At 38.9% G+C, this 15,642-nt stretch overlaps 1 protein-coding gene across 1 annotated transcript in view; it reads left to right on the forward strand.

Moving 5' to 3' along the window:
- cyp7b1 (cytochrome P450, family 7, subfamily B, polypeptide 1) overlaps nt 1–15,642 on the forward strand; it is a 275,831-nt gene that overhangs the window by 253,849 nt on the left and 6,340 nt on the right. Inside the window, exons 2-5 of the mRNA XM_070891825.1 lie at nt 1,475–1,608; nt 4,870–5,463; nt 7,783–7,989; nt 13,596–13,774. Of these exons, the coding sequence (XP_070747926.1) occupies nt 1,475–1,608; nt 4,870–5,463; nt 7,783–7,989; nt 13,596–13,774 (1,114 nt within the window). The remainder of the gene's footprint in view (nt 1–1,474; nt 1,609–4,869; nt 5,464–7,782; nt 7,990–13,595; nt 13,775–15,642) is intronic.

A 15,642-nucleotide genomic window follows, 5' to 3' on the forward strand; every position in this document is an offset into this window, starting at 1 on the left:
CACAAGCATTGTGTCCATTTTCTGCACCCAATACCTTTCCTTCTATTACACGGACCATTCAGAGCCCTGATAATTATCTGTTAAAAACATTTGTGGTATAAATTGCATGACTAGCTGCCCTGATCAAAACTACCCCATTTAATATCAGGCCTAAACAGACTTCCTATGGTTCCCTTTAACTCAGTCCTTGTTGAATCTCTCACCACATTACCTCTGGTCTTGTTTTATTGAGAGCTTTTGAGCGTACTGTTAATTGGCTAAACCTTGCCCTCAGATGCTTAACTTTCACTTAAATTTGCTTTGATGCATTATTGCTAATTTTCTGTATAAAGTATGAAATTAGCTTTTTTTTCTTGTTTTGGACTGAATATTAAAATCCTGGTTTTGGAATTCACAGGAAGCGTGACAACAAGTGCCGTTTCTGTTGAAAACACATGATTTTACTCGGTCGATAGCTCAGTAGGTTAAAACACATTAACTAAGCCATACAAGCCAGGAGGTTTCTGGATTGATACTCAATCGGTACTCATTTATCTGATCTCAGCCAGTAAAGTAGGTGGGTGCTACAATCGGGTTCAGCATCCCTGGAGTGGGTGGGTGGAAGAGCGGGGGGCACAGAATTCGCCTCCAACCTCACTTCTAATCACGATCTTGTTACACCGCTGGAATGTGTGTGTGAGTGTATGTGTGAGTACAGCTAATGCATTGTAGTGACTGTTATAATGTAGAGAAACATGGCAGCCAATTTACGAATAGCAAGGCCTCATAAATAAAACGGTTCCAGAGTTTGGCCTCTTTGAAATTGATCACTTTTGCAATTTTATTTTGATTACAGGTATCAAGTTTTAAATTGCATTTCAAAACTTGAAAATTCAGGTTGGGGCATTTTAGCTTTAACAGAAATCAGAGTTTGTCAAAAGTAAGGGGCCTTACGCAAACTTTCACAACAAAAGATTGAAAGAGGCACTTTTATACCTGGTTCTTCTGTATTTTGAGTTACAGGAGAGCAACATCTGTGCATTAGGCCCTGCATTTAAATTGCCAAAATTGTTTCCCCTATGCTGACAATAGATTTGTGGGCCCACAGGTCTATGATTGTGTCAGCAGGATATAATTTTAGTTTTGAAAAACTGAGGAGGTGGTATATGGGTATCATTCTCCTGTGACCTGTCCTACAAAAGTACCAGATATAAAAGTGCCTAAAAGGAATACATAGTCTTATTACTTTATGGTGTTAAAATACATTTTAAAAAGAGGGGGAACAATAAGCATTTGACAGTATTTGCTGTGAAACTATTATACTCAATATTACAAAACAGTTGCAGTAATATAATAACCAAGAATATTTCTCCTTATTTATTGTCTGGAAGAAAAAAATACTACAAGAGTTCTTGAAGAGTTAACTCACTTTACAGCAATATTCTGTTGATTTTTTTGAGAAATTATGTTTCCCTTCTCTCTCTTTTGAATCTAGACCTGGAGAGCCACCACTAGAACTAAGCTGGATTCCATTTTTTGGAAACGCAATTGAGTTCACTCAAGATCCTTTAGGATTTCTTATTTCTCGTCAGCAGAAATGGGGAGACATCTTCACAGTGTATATCGCAGGTGAGTTTTCAAATACAGCACAGCCAGGGCTGCCACTAACAAATAGTGCTGTAAATTCTTTTTGTGTTCGTGGTACAGCCAGCAATTTTCTAGTAACTGTTGTATTTAAGGAATGACAGTAAAGTTTTCTCAAGAAAATTGCACAGTCGCACAAAGCTCCCATGCAAAGGCTGAGAGAAAGACATTTGAAGATTAGCTTTGGGAATAAAGGTCAGAATATCTTCCAGTCCATGGCTGGACCATTCTGAGTGTGGAAAGCTCTGCCGATTCTGCCATGGAATCTTTTGTTTATTTTCTATCTTGAAAATAACGTGTCAAAAAGCTTGTGAAAAACATGTATTTTTTTTTATAATTAATGCTTTCCAAACCAGTTCAATTGGAAAACACAAAACGATGCTTGGAGTTGCTGGCATGACGGTGTCTTGGAACGCGATTTCGCTGATTGCAGTTTCCGACATGACGAGCAAATGATTGTCGTGCTGAAAAGTCGCAAGGGACATGAATGTCATCTTAATAAAGAAATTAAAAAGTACATCTTTCTGTGAGAAACAATGTAAATTTCTGACCTGTCGCGGAAAATAGTTCTCTAATTGGTATTGTGTGGTGGTGCAGCAGAATCGTTTTCCCTAAACGTCATTCCAGCGAAGCAATACTGTACATCATTGTCAACAGTTCAGCAAAATCTTCCTAATAAGAGAATGATTACGTAAATGCTGTGTTACATCAAAAAAAACCTACCTTGTTGAATACATCTACCAGAAAGGTTTTTTACCATTATTATGTTCCACTAGAAATGAAGTATAAATGCTAAAAAAGGTAAACTATTTTCAGCTGATGCATACACCATGTATTCATAGATTTTAGCAGCTGACAGGAAAACAATTGACTTATTTCTGAAGAATTTTTAGATTTTATTATTTTAAATATTCACCATACAAAAATTGACTGACCTAATACATCCATACATGGCGCTTTTAAAATGTAGAAAATAACATGCAGATAGCTGTTTTGGCTTCAATTATTAATACTTATTTGATTTCTCCTTGTTATGTTAGAAGCACATAGCACATTTTTTAACTTTTTGTTACACCACAGAACCAAAATTCCGTGGATCATGATCCCAGGTGCTACACCGTCATCGCAGCCACCAGTGCGCTCCAGAGCTGACCTCACTGGACTTTATGGGGACAGTGGGAGAGCACCTCATTTGCATGGGGTAGGCAAGCATAACCACAGTTTCAGGCACCTCTCCAGGGCCCACCTTCCCCATGCGGCCAGAAAATCATGTGTCTGCCTGTCATGGGAGGAGAGGGTTGCCTGGGCTCCAACCATGTCCTCCTTCTTTTCTTTTCTTTGGGATTCAGGACAACTTCCCTGACCTGTACTCCACAGGTGGAGCCCACATTTGCCCAACTGGAGGCCGGTGCACCTCGATTCACTTGGCATACTGGCATCCACCGATACACCAGCTCCCGACTGAACTAGGCTTCCGTTGTAGGGAGCCCCTGACCTTGGCTCTGCCCTCCTATGACATTTGCCTTGCACGGGCAGGTGGAGGTTACAACCCTAACCACGTAATCAGGTCTCCGCCATATTCTGAGAGGTTCTGCTGCTGTCCTACTTATCATCATCATATCATAGGCAGTCCCTCGGAATCGAGGAAGACTTGCTTCCACTCTAAAACTGAGTCCTTAGGTGGCTGAACAGTCCAATACGAGAACCACAGTCCCTGTCACAGGTGGGACAGATAGTCGTTGAGGGAAAGGAGGGTGGGACAGATTTGCTGCATGCTCTTTCCGCTGCCTGCGCTTGGTTTCTGCATGCTCTCGGCGATGAGGTGTCCTACTGGAAGTACGGTGGGAAACTGTCAAAATGCAGAGGAATTTCAGCCTCTATGTCTAGTTAGGTTACCAAATCAACCATAACCATTAGCATGCAGTAGATAGCTTTAATACAGTAAGAATCCATGATGAGGCAATGGTATTCAATCAGAGTTTAAAGAATTTAGGAATCTACAACGGTTACATGCAGCTTTTTTGAATCTCTCGACTGGTCTGTTGGCAATGAAATCTGTCATTCATTTTGCATCCTATTATGAATGTGGAATTTGGAGATATTGGGCTTCTTAAGACTTTTCAGGTAACTGATAAAAGAATTAATTCAGAACAAATATAACCAATAACTCTAAACAACCAATTACTGCCTGATATACTGAGTGTAGGTCTTTCTGTAAATTACCACTCACAAGTTACCCCTCCCCCAATCTAGTTTAATCTACTTGTTCATCTGGTTTAGAGAGAAGTGATGATGTATTAATAGTGCTGATGATCTGAAAAGACCCAATATAGATTAGATCAAAAATAAGCTGTAGTTTACAGACCACATGCGTTACAATGGATACAGTTTTAATATGCAGCACACATCGGGCACATGGTGGGCGGAGCACACGGGTTGCTCGTCCAACGTCACCAGCATGACGTGCAAACCATTTTGATGGTTGTTTAAATGTGCGAGTTGAGCTGCCTGTTTCCGGTGCTGCTGGGAATTTTGTAGATCGTTGGTGCGGGGCGGGGGGGGGGGTCAAATCTGGCAGCTCAAGATATTGTAAGAATAAAAATGTTAATGATTAAAATTGATTCTGTGTATGTATAAATGTTAAAAGTGTAGATTATACGGAAAGGCTTGTTTGTGTTGAAACAAAATGAAAGTCCACAGGTTGCCAGCATGGGCTGAGTTTTGAAAGAAATAAAATGGAAGCCCACAGAGCTGCCGCAAGGGTTTTGTTTATTGGAAAGCCATTTAAGCTAATCAAGAGACGGCTGAGCCAGGCAGACACATGGCTCGGCAGACACATGTGTAAGGAGAGCCAATAGGAACTGCCCTGAAACCAAGGCCCAATCCTGAGGCTTTCTGAGGGACAATGGCTTTGAGAGGTATAAAGAACTCAGCCAAAGATTTTTCTTGCTCTGCTGAACCAGCCAGCCAAAGGGAAGTAACGTATATCACTCTGTATTATAATCTCATTGTATCTGTTGTAACTAAGATGGATGTGCATGTGTGTGTGTGTTTTTTTTTTAATAAACTGTTCCAATTGTTTTAAAAGAATTGTCTCACTGTCAAATTTAATGCCGGAGTTTTAGAAATCTTAGAGTGTAATGTAATCAACAAACCTACACATTTACAATGTTGCATTCTCTCTGTATAATGGAACTGAAAGTGATAGAGAAATTATGCTACTTACATTTGTTTTCTTTCTTGTAGGCAGGTACATTACCTTTATTTTAAATCCATGCCTTTATCCATCTGTGGCTCAGCACAGCAAGCAATTAGACTTCGAACAGTTTTCCTTGACGCTGTCAGCACACACTTTTGGCCACCCTCCTCTAAATGATCCCAAAATACCAATATCCAGCGAGGAGATCCACAGGCTCTATTCCTGCCTACAGGGTGATGAATTAAATATTTTAAGTGCAAGTATGATGAAGAATCTTCAACGTGTACTGAAGCAGGAACAGGTGGGGCCAACAGAGTGGAGAGTAGACCGTATGTATGATTTCTGTTGTCGTATCATAATTGAAATCACTTATGTATCTCTGTATGGAATAGCTCCCAAAAATGAGCAAAAACAAATCACTGAGTTAAAAGAGAAATTTATTAAGTTTGACAAGATGTTTCCCTATCTTGTCGCGAGCATCCCCATTGAACTTATGGGCAACACCAAAATGATCCGCAAAGAGCTGATCAGTTATTTCACGTCTCGAGAATTGGATCAACGGCTAAATATGGCAAAAATAATCCAAGAGAGGAAGAACTTGCTGGAGTGGTATTCGTATCTTCAGGATCATCAAAGAGCAGGCAAGGAAAGAATGAATATGCATAGTTGTATAAAAACAATCTTTCACTAAACTAGTCGCATTTTTTTTAAATTACAAAAGAAATGCAATCTCATTCTGCTAGCCTATCCAGGCCGTATTGAAAAACTTACACATGCACAAGATTGAAAGTTTCACAATTTGTTGGAATGGGTGTCACAGTGAGACTGAATGCTATCTCTTCACCATTGAAGCCTAGCTTTGGATCCCCCAGTCCAGACTAATGGAGTGAAAGTTGCCTCTCTGATAACTGATGGGTCCTGATTGAAATTAATCGTCAGAGAACTGAACAGCACACATTATTGTTTGGATAGTGCACAGGAAGCTGTACCCAGTAAAAATGTTCACTTCCCCAGTACTGACATCACTCATGATGATTAGCATAAAATTCTTCTACCCCATTTTTTTTGAATGAGAAGTCCACACAAATATAAGGCCTGACTTTAACCCACCACGCAGGTTGCAAACGGGTGGCTAAAATGGCGGTTGGGGGATTCGTTCTGCTTTCCCGGCACGTTGGCACCTGCTGCAATTTTAACTGTTGGGATTCAAGAAGCGTGGAGGCCACTTGTCACAAGCAGGCAGGGATCCAATTAAAATGTAACAACTGGAGGCCAGCACACTGCCAAAACCACCAGTGAAATCTGGTGTGAGGAAGCAGTGTGGCCAGAAGAGACCAAGGTAAGTTCATTTTTTAATGTTTGGAAGGATTCCTTGCAGGCCAGGAGGAGTAGAAATGATCCTCTGGGGCCTGCAAGGAATTCTTTGGCCTCCCCTGTTGTGATCTTGCTCCTCTCCCTGACTGGCATCGGCTCTGCAATGTGGCCTTCAGCACCTACCTTCTGTCAGGGACTGTTCCCGTGAGTTCTGGTAGACACTTCTGAAATAATAAAATGAGGCCCAGGAGTTAAAATGGCCCATGTGAACAACACCTGCCCACCTGGTACCCCTCACCACCCTGAACCCACCCAAGATTAAAATTGGGGCTTGATCGTAGTTAGCACAATGTAATTTCATTCACTACTATTTTTAAAATGAATTTAGTGTATTTTTGCATTTCTCTGTGAATTGAATTCATTCAAGGAAGTTTAAAATTGCCTGAGAGTAGAGTTATTGGGTAGGTCATGTACATCAGGCTATTTCTTCCACATTATTTAATTATTTTAAAAAGCTGGATGGGTTCCATTAGGGATATACACTCCTCTTCTGATTTCCCTGCGCGAGAAGGAAAAAAAGGCTTGACTACCTTTTATTTTTATATATATATATGTATATTTGATGATCTCTCGTGGTATTGCTCCTTGGATTTATAGGGATTGGGCTCTTCCTTCTAATTGCTGATGTTGGTCAGTGGTGCTCCTGCATTCCTCCCAGCTTAACTCCCTCAACATGAAAATGTTTGTCTGCCTCTCGCTCTCTCCCTCATTATTATTTTAGTTACCAATTCCTCATATCCATTCCACAGCTGTGTCATCATTTGAGTTGCTATGCATTTGTACTTTTTCTAGCCTGATTAGTCAGCTGCCCAGGTGGAAATCATGAACTATGGGGAAAATTTGTTTAAAGGCAGCGAGGTGTGTCCTGTGGTTTCGAGAAGGTGAAGAAGTTGTTGGAAACAAGTTTACATTTGTGAAGTTTGGGGGTGATTTTACGTTTGGTATATTCAAATTTTGGGGAAGAATTTCCTGTTCTCGCACCTGGGTCTATTGGATCACCTGGGCATGCGGCGTACAGGCAAATCAGGAGAAGAGGAGTGCACATCCTTAATGAAACCTATTCAGCTTTTTATGACTCACATAGTTAAACAATGTGGAGGAAAAGAAGCCTGATGTACATGATCTACCCAACATTCATGACAGACACAGAAAACCATATTATAAAGATATTTTAATTTGAGGCAAAAGCACAAAAATATTGAATGTTTAGAAGAAAATTGTGTGACCTTGAATATTTTTATAATCTTTGGAAGTAGCCGATATTGTAATATTTTCACCCTACAAAAGCCTTCTGTGATAATTGAATTCAACTTTTTGCTGATGTGGTAAAACAAGGCACTTATTGCTGATAATGAGGCAGATTTAACGGAGCCACATTTATTCCCCCCCCCCTCCCCTTCCATGTAACATTACTTTGAAACTGTCCTCATTAAGCAGAAAATTAGACTTCAGAAGCCTATTGGTCCTCATTAGCATTCACTGATCCTTGGCTGGGTCTTTGTCCTAACATCTTTTAATTAGCACACTGCAAATCTAATCAGTGTAATAAATGCTATTAATCTTCCTTTTCACTTATTTTCTCGCAGCACATCATTTTGCCTTCCTGTGGGCTGCTCTCGGAAACACAGTTCCAGCTGTATTCTGGGCCCTGTATTACCTAGTGAAGAACCCAGAAGCCCTTGCAGTCGTACGTGATGAAATTGACCATGTGTTACAGGCAGCAGGTCAAAGACCAGGCCCTGACTTCAATATCAGTCTCAGCAAAGAAGATTTAAGCAGCATGGTGATCCTAGGTAACTCATTTTAACATGCAACCATGTTCTGTTATCACTGTTTTGAAAAATATAGAGAACACATTAAACACCCACTTTCATCAATTATAGATTATACACTTCCCTATATACAATACAGATGGCTTGATTACTTCTAAATATTAGTAGATAAATTCAGTGATTCTGCTGTCCCAGGGAATGCAAGGCAGAACTAGGGCTCTAGTATTGTAGGCCTTAATTCTTCAACCCGTGCTCTTTTTGAGCCCAGCCCAATGTTGGGCGTGCAGAATTGTAGAATTTACCCTCAACAATTAGGGATAAAATCTCTGTTAAGTAACCGGGTGAGCTTTTCTTTCCAATGGAAAACTACGGTTGCTCTTTAATTGTTTAATTTTCTTAAATCAAATTTGAAACGGCCTGACATGCCGTTGCATGTAGTAATCTATCTGATTTCTGGTGTTCATGCTGCCCTTGTGGTATATTCATCTTGCTGTTTTTATAAGGCAAAATTATTCAGTGACATTCCAGGTCCAAAGTCCCTCATTATATACTGCTGTCTGAAGTTGAATCAGTTGAGCCCTGAATAAAAGGTGGAAATGTTTTGTGATTTCCTCTTTTAAATATTGTCCAGATTTATTGCAAAGAAAGTCATTCTCAAAGTAATCATTTTTAGGAGTTTAATACATTAGAAAAATCATGAAAGCGAGTGAATGTTCTGATTCTTACGGAAAAATAGTGTCTGCAAAGCCTACTCACTCACTGTTTCACCTGTGTTTTGGTGGCTCCACTATTAAAGAACATGCCTCCTCACTCTTATGATTGCTCACCTTTTGGCTTGTCAGTTATAATACTTTGAAAAAAGAACTTGATTCCATGTACAGTAAACCCCACCTTAACTAAAAGCATCCAGTACACAATGTGTTAAATCTGTATATTGGATTTGACATCCATTTTGGGATGAGAAATGAAGACATATGATCCTTTTAATCTTGAGAGTCAGCAAAACGGAAAAAAATCCTCTGAGGAAATGCATGATCTCATTTGAGAACAGCAATCACGCCTTATTTGACATTAGCTTCTAGTCTGCTTCAGGAAGCAGTGTAATTTCAAATGCCCAGCATTTTAGAATTGGGACGCTGGAGAGGCATTAAAATGGAGGCTGACTTCTAAAATTCATGATATTACAGGGTTACTAAGTACAGTAACCTATCGATGTAACATTTCCTCATGTCCTTTACGTATGTGCTAAGTGTCAGCCTGGCTCATCTGGTAACACTATGGTCTCTGAGTCAGGAGAGTGTGGGTTCAAACCTCACTCCAAAATTTAAACAAATCTAAGTTGACACTTCAGTGCAGTACTGCATTCTCAAAGCTGCTATCCTTTGGTTGAGAAATTAAACTGATGCTGGTTTAGGTCAATATAAAGGATCCCATAGCACCATTGTAAGAAGACTAGGGTGTTCTCGCCAATGTTCCTCCCTTCACCAGAAATAGATTAACTGGTTATTCAATGCATTTGTGATTTGTGGGATCTTGCTTTATGCAAATTATCACTGCATTTATCTGCATAACTGATCCACCTCAAAAAATAATTAATTGGATGTGATGTCATAAGATGTTATATAAATGTAATTTTTTTATGTGAGTAACTTCATGAAAGCCACATGAAACATTCTTTAAGTTGTCCTTTGCTACAAGAATACTTTATGCTCCTGAAGACACTTTTCTACAGGGCTTGCTGTAATAAGTAAAATATTTTTTTTGAATTAAAGTTGTGGTGTCCCACAGCTGCAATATTTTAAATGCTGAGTTTTAAAAATCCACACCCACAGGATGTTTCTCCAAGGAGAAAATTCATCCTTTAAAACCCATCATTTAGATATTTTAAACAAAAGTAACTGTAGTCTGATTTTTGACAGACGCCAAAAACTATTTGTAAACTCTAGCTCTCCTGTCAATCACAGTGCCAATCTGTCAGCCACCATTTAGGCAGCTGCTTTACTAACGTGCTACACAGTGACATCAGGCATTGTTGACATCATCATGATTGACAAGTGGCCCACTATTCACAAATAGTTTTGGGGTATTTTCATACTTTCTTTAGAGTGGGTAAAACAAAAGGATCAGTGCATGGACTTGAGGAGAAGAAAACCTAGTGATGAATGTTTTTTTTTCAGTTATACTTCACTGAGGCAGTATGGTAGTCATGTAGATAGAAAATACTAATTCTAAGAGGAGATCTTGTCCCTGTTTATAGCCTTTCCTGAACTATAGTACCACACTGCTGATTTATATACATTGTTTGTGACTTCTTTATTAATCGAGCCCATATAAAACATCCATTTTATAGTGCATCACTTAAACGTTAAAGGCAGCTTTGTGAGTGGTCCTTGAAAATTGATGTGGAAATGGTAGACCTGGTAGAAAAGGCACATTTCCCAGCATGCTAATTTCCATCAATAGGCATTAGCTACGAAATACCCTGGGATAGACTTCACAATGTAAAACCAGACCTGCCTTTCAAATCAATCCATAATGGGTCCACTCATCTCTTTTACTCACACTTTGTAAGGTTGCAGTTAGTTTCAGTAGATCAGAATTAGTTCGATAATGCATCAGTGTTCTTCTGTGCTATCCAGTATTGTCAAAACAAGCATACTGTAATATCAATTTCTCCTTATACTCATCAAAAAGAGTAGGTGTGAATTTTTTTATAACCAATTTACTGAAAATCTCAACATAATTTATACAACTAAATGATGGAATTATTTTGATTGTGGTTTTATTGCACAACAATTCATTTTTAAATTTTTCTTGAAGGAAATCTCCATTATCCTGGAGTGAATCCTGCTTATTGTCACTTTTCTTTTATTGTCAGTTTATTGGCTGACAAATTGAAAACAACAACTGGGATCGACTACTGTAGTGTTGCCAGTTAGTCATTGATCATTTAATGTTCCGTTTTATTGAATCCCATTACACGGGACTTTCTAAGTCTTGAGTCAGGTTTTGAATATAAAAGTGGTTGATAATGACCTTTAGGCTTTTTGCAACCCTTTGTTCCAGGATCTGATTGGCGATTGGGTATCTAATCACCATGTTGTATTTCAAGCTGACCGCTTCATTTTAGCCCAGTTTGTCTGTCTATCAATGATGGCAATACAGACTCAAATTAGTTAGTTTCACTGCTGTAACTTGCTTCATTTCTCAGTTTTTCTAAAAAGCAATTCAGTTCATGGAGATTACCAGAAAGTATTTGTGTGTTGATTGTTGTCTCATAACACAGTTGAATCCTGCTATGTACAATAGACCATGACAAACAGAACAGTAATATTTAACTAGTCTTGCATAAAGCAATACAATTGTACCATTACTTACTGTGTAAGGAACAAAATAAGACTTGGTTGTAATCTGAATGCATTAGGGCATTGCTATACATTGTCTTCTATCAAGACTGTGCATAGATTGTAGATATAATTTAAACTTTCACATTAAAACTAAGCTAAATCAAAATCTTATTATACAACATTAGACTTACAACCTTAACATAAGACATATATCCATTCAAGAAAAAATAGGAAACCCTTTACTGATACTGGCAATGTAGTCTGTTTTCAGAAAGGATTGTGAATATTTCCTCTAACCTGAACATGCACCCTGCAGTTTAGTCTCTAATGTGTTTGGGAAAGCTAAGGGTCGTATTCACTTGCTGCCTGGTTATCCCATGGTAGGCTTTAAACTGCCTTGTTTGTTCGGTACTAGCTCAGAAGCAGATGTTGCTCTACTGCACTGGATAATTTACTGTACATCTTGGTACTGAATGGAAGACCTCCCAAGCTACCAGCTGATCTGTCTGTAGCATTGGATGGCTGCTTCTGATATATGTTAAATGCGTGCAAGAAATTGTAAGCAGGTTGTTTAGATTGATGAGATTTTTTGCATCTTATTTTTATTTTGGGGTATCTGTTACAGGCTTTCCGTGTTTTATAGAAATGTGTGTCTTTTAATTTGTCAGCTCAAACCCCATAGGCCTGTGTTTCTCCCTTGCTGATCATAATCTGACTCATTACTTTTGTCATTTAATAATTATCATCATGATTGCTCAAAGCCAAAGCAGCCTAACCTCCCACATGTAGCTGGTACTGTAAGGTAAAACAGATTTGTCATTTACGATCTGACCACAAAGACACACTTTGTGCTCCATTATCGTGATTAACTTCTGCATAAGATATGCTTGCCCAATTGTCATTTGTGATACTACATCAGCCACTGACTGCCATGCGGCCAGAGAGAATGTCAACCAATGGAATGTGACCATGTTGCTTGTACGATAACCACTACACTACCATTTCACAGTTGTGTGCTGCAGTCATGAGATTTTTATTTGTTTCATCTGATTTCTTAGGCAAACAGTAATGTTTCACATGTCATCTATCATTTCCCAAGCACGTACTAAAATGGTTTATACACAGTGTCTTTCTTGTGGCTGCACACAGCATGAGAATAGGGGGTAGACATTTTTTCGTACGCTGCGAAGTTTCGCTGCCAGAACACTGCCAGTTAGAATCTATCGTGTCGGGTGCCTTGTGGCAATCCGCAATCCAGACTGCATTCTGGATCCGCAGTTCTGTGCTGGCTTCGTCACCAACAAACCGATTTGACTCTGCCTGATTATAGTAACGAAGGCAGTCCAAAAGAATATGCACAGACTCACTGTACGTCACATTGAATCACCGCGCTGACCACACAGAGCTGACCGAAGCTTCATTCCTTTAGACAAATGCACGCTTAAGGAAAAACCTCCTGCGAGAATGCATCCCATGCCACTTTATTTTCTGTGTACGCTGCAACAGATTTAATGTTTACTGAAAGAACAGTTGCTGTTTACTTCAGATTAGCACTTGCAGTTTTTTAAGCTTCCTTTTTTAACAACACGGTGATGCTCAGGTTGTGAGGGAAACTTACTTTATGTTACTCCCTTTAACACAGGTGATGAGTTCTGATGGGCGGATACTCAATTTTTCTGCTTTCACATGACGATCAGACAGAATCAAGTTGCTAAATGCAGTATACAGATATGCTGTTGGAAAGAAGTCAGTTTTGATTACAATGCGAGTGTTGCAACCCTAGACAGGAGCTACATGCTGATATGCATTCTAACAGAATGATTTATGCAAATTATGCACATTATTCCCATAGGAATTCTTCCTCAAACTGCCAGGATAAATTGCCGGAAATTAGCCATAAAATCTGTCGAGCAGGGAACAAAAGGTGAAGGCCACTGGGATAGCAAGGACATTGGGTTTCTGGAGCCTTCTCGCATAGGGTGGTGCCTTCAGATTGAAAAGGTTTTCTAACAGTGATTGTCATTTTTACTGAAAGGAAACCACATCTCTCTTTTTGTATTAAAATTCAAAAATTCCAGCTCTTTATCACGTACTCATTACAGCCAATGTATCATTCACCATGCTAATAATTGTAGGGATTTTTCCAAAATAAATTTTAAGTTATGGACATAAAAGATGTGACGGTCTGAGACAGGATCTTTCTGAAATTCATGATGGTAACACCATTCTCTCTCTGTGCATTATTTCCCTTTGTCTATTCTTATTATCACATGCCTTTAGGAAGTGCAATAAATGAAAGCCTTCGCTTATGCAGTTCCTCTATGAACATCCGAATTGCCCAGGAGGATTTCAGTCTAACATTTAAGGACGAACAAAGAATCAAGTTGAGAAAAGGAGATATGGTAGCCCTTTATCCTCAAATTCTACACATGGACCCAGAGGTTTATGAAGATCCTGAGGTATGTGGTGTGGTGCATGTGCTGCTCATTCAATCCTGCAGCCATACAGCAACAACCAGGCCTTTTGTTTTAGTATTGCTGTTGCTCTCTCTTGCGGAAAAATCTCCCGTCTTTTGTATAGCGTGTGGTCGAAGACCTGCAGGTCATTGAATTTAGTGTCTCAATAGAGAATATGGGAATGAGATTGAGTAGTGTTGCTTTGAAAAGGATTAACATTAAACTGTGAATTGATTGGCTTGAAGTCAAGGAAACTCTGGGCTTTGTCAGGTAATGGATCACTTGATGACCGAAAGAAAGAATAAAGAACTGCATCAGTAACAAATAAGCTGCACCATTTCGATAATTGCGCCAGAGCATCATTGATTCCAAAAAATCCTGTAATAGCTGTATGTTGCTTCACATCACTTCATAAGGATTCTCCCCTTTCTTGATAATTGATATGGTGGCGTGAACTTGAGATTGTGAAGCTGTTGCTCTGCAGTGAAGCTCTAAGGGTAATTGTGTCATCTCCTTGTGTTTTTTTTTCCGGCAGCCAGAGTTAATGAATATCAAAGAGTGGAAATTAATCCACCCTGGCTCAGCCTTAATGTGGCTTCAGAGATTCGCCACCTGCATGCAAATGAAATGCAATCAGGTTCTACATTGCATTTGGTGAATTGTTGCTGCAACTAGCATTAACACTAAATTATGAGCTGAAGTTAGAAAGGGGGATGACTGTTTCAGCAGCAGCTAACACTGCTGTTTTTTTTTCTCACCATGACCTTCCCATGTACATGTGTATATGAATACATTAAATTGAGTCATTAGTATTAATTGACAGATTTTCTTCAGGACAAAAAATTTGATCCGGCCAGCATTTAATTTAGTATATACTGAGTACACTAAATCCTAGTCAGTTACCACTGAATAAAAATAGTTAATATTGTTTAGTTCATGCTGCATAGCATTAATACTCTTTCATAAATATTCTCATGAATTAACACCCTGAATTACATTGACATATGCTATATGTGCTGGTAGCTATTATGAGCATTTAAAAAAAAATCTCTCCAAAAAATAACTAAATTAATTATTAAAAACAAACAAACAGAACCCAAGTTCAAGGCTGTAAAGTGGTCTCAGGGTTCAGATGTTGACTGTAAACTACTCCATCATATTTAATGTCACCTGAATCCTTGTAATTTACTCCCAGGTATTCATTAGTCTCCAATAATAGTTATATATGGAATGAACACTAATTCAAACTTACAATTATAATTTTACAGGTTTCAAATATATGCCTAGCTGCTTGATTTTGATATAGAGGAAGGGAAATAAAAATGACAGATATCTGGAAAAGAGTTACAAGTCTGTCATTCATTTATTTTAATGATTATGATCATTCTAAGAGTTACTTCAGTTTATAAACACTTCAGGATCCCAAGGCTGAATTTTACTGAGGATATGGTACAGGAGTATGTCAAACTCCTTGTTTGTTCCACAAATGAAGGAACATGGCAATTTAGGTGTGAAATCAGGAAGCACTTATTTACACAATGGGTAGTGGAAATCTGGAACTCTCCCCTCCGAAAGGCTGTAGATGCTGTGTCAATTGAAATTTTCAAGGCAAAGATCGATTTTTTTTTTGTTATGTAAGTGTATCAAAGGATATGGAGCAAAGACGGGGAAATGGAAACGAGGTACAGATGAGCCATAATCTGATTGAATGGCAGAACTCATTTGAAGGGCTGAATGGCATACTCATGTTCCTGTGAGATATAGAACTCAGCAGTGACAAAGTCATGAGTTATATAGGTTTGCTTCACGAGGAATAAACACAGTATGCAATAAAGTCTTATGTGATATTTAATTTGTATGACGTATGTGTG

The sequence above is a fragment of the Pristiophorus japonicus genome, chromosome 1 (assembly GCF_044704955.1).
Source record: "Pristiophorus japonicus isolate sPriJap1 chromosome 1, sPriJap1.hap1, whole genome shotgun sequence".
In the NCBI taxonomy this organism is placed as follows: domain Eukaryota; kingdom Metazoa; phylum Chordata; class Chondrichthyes; family Pristiophoridae; genus Pristiophorus; species Pristiophorus japonicus.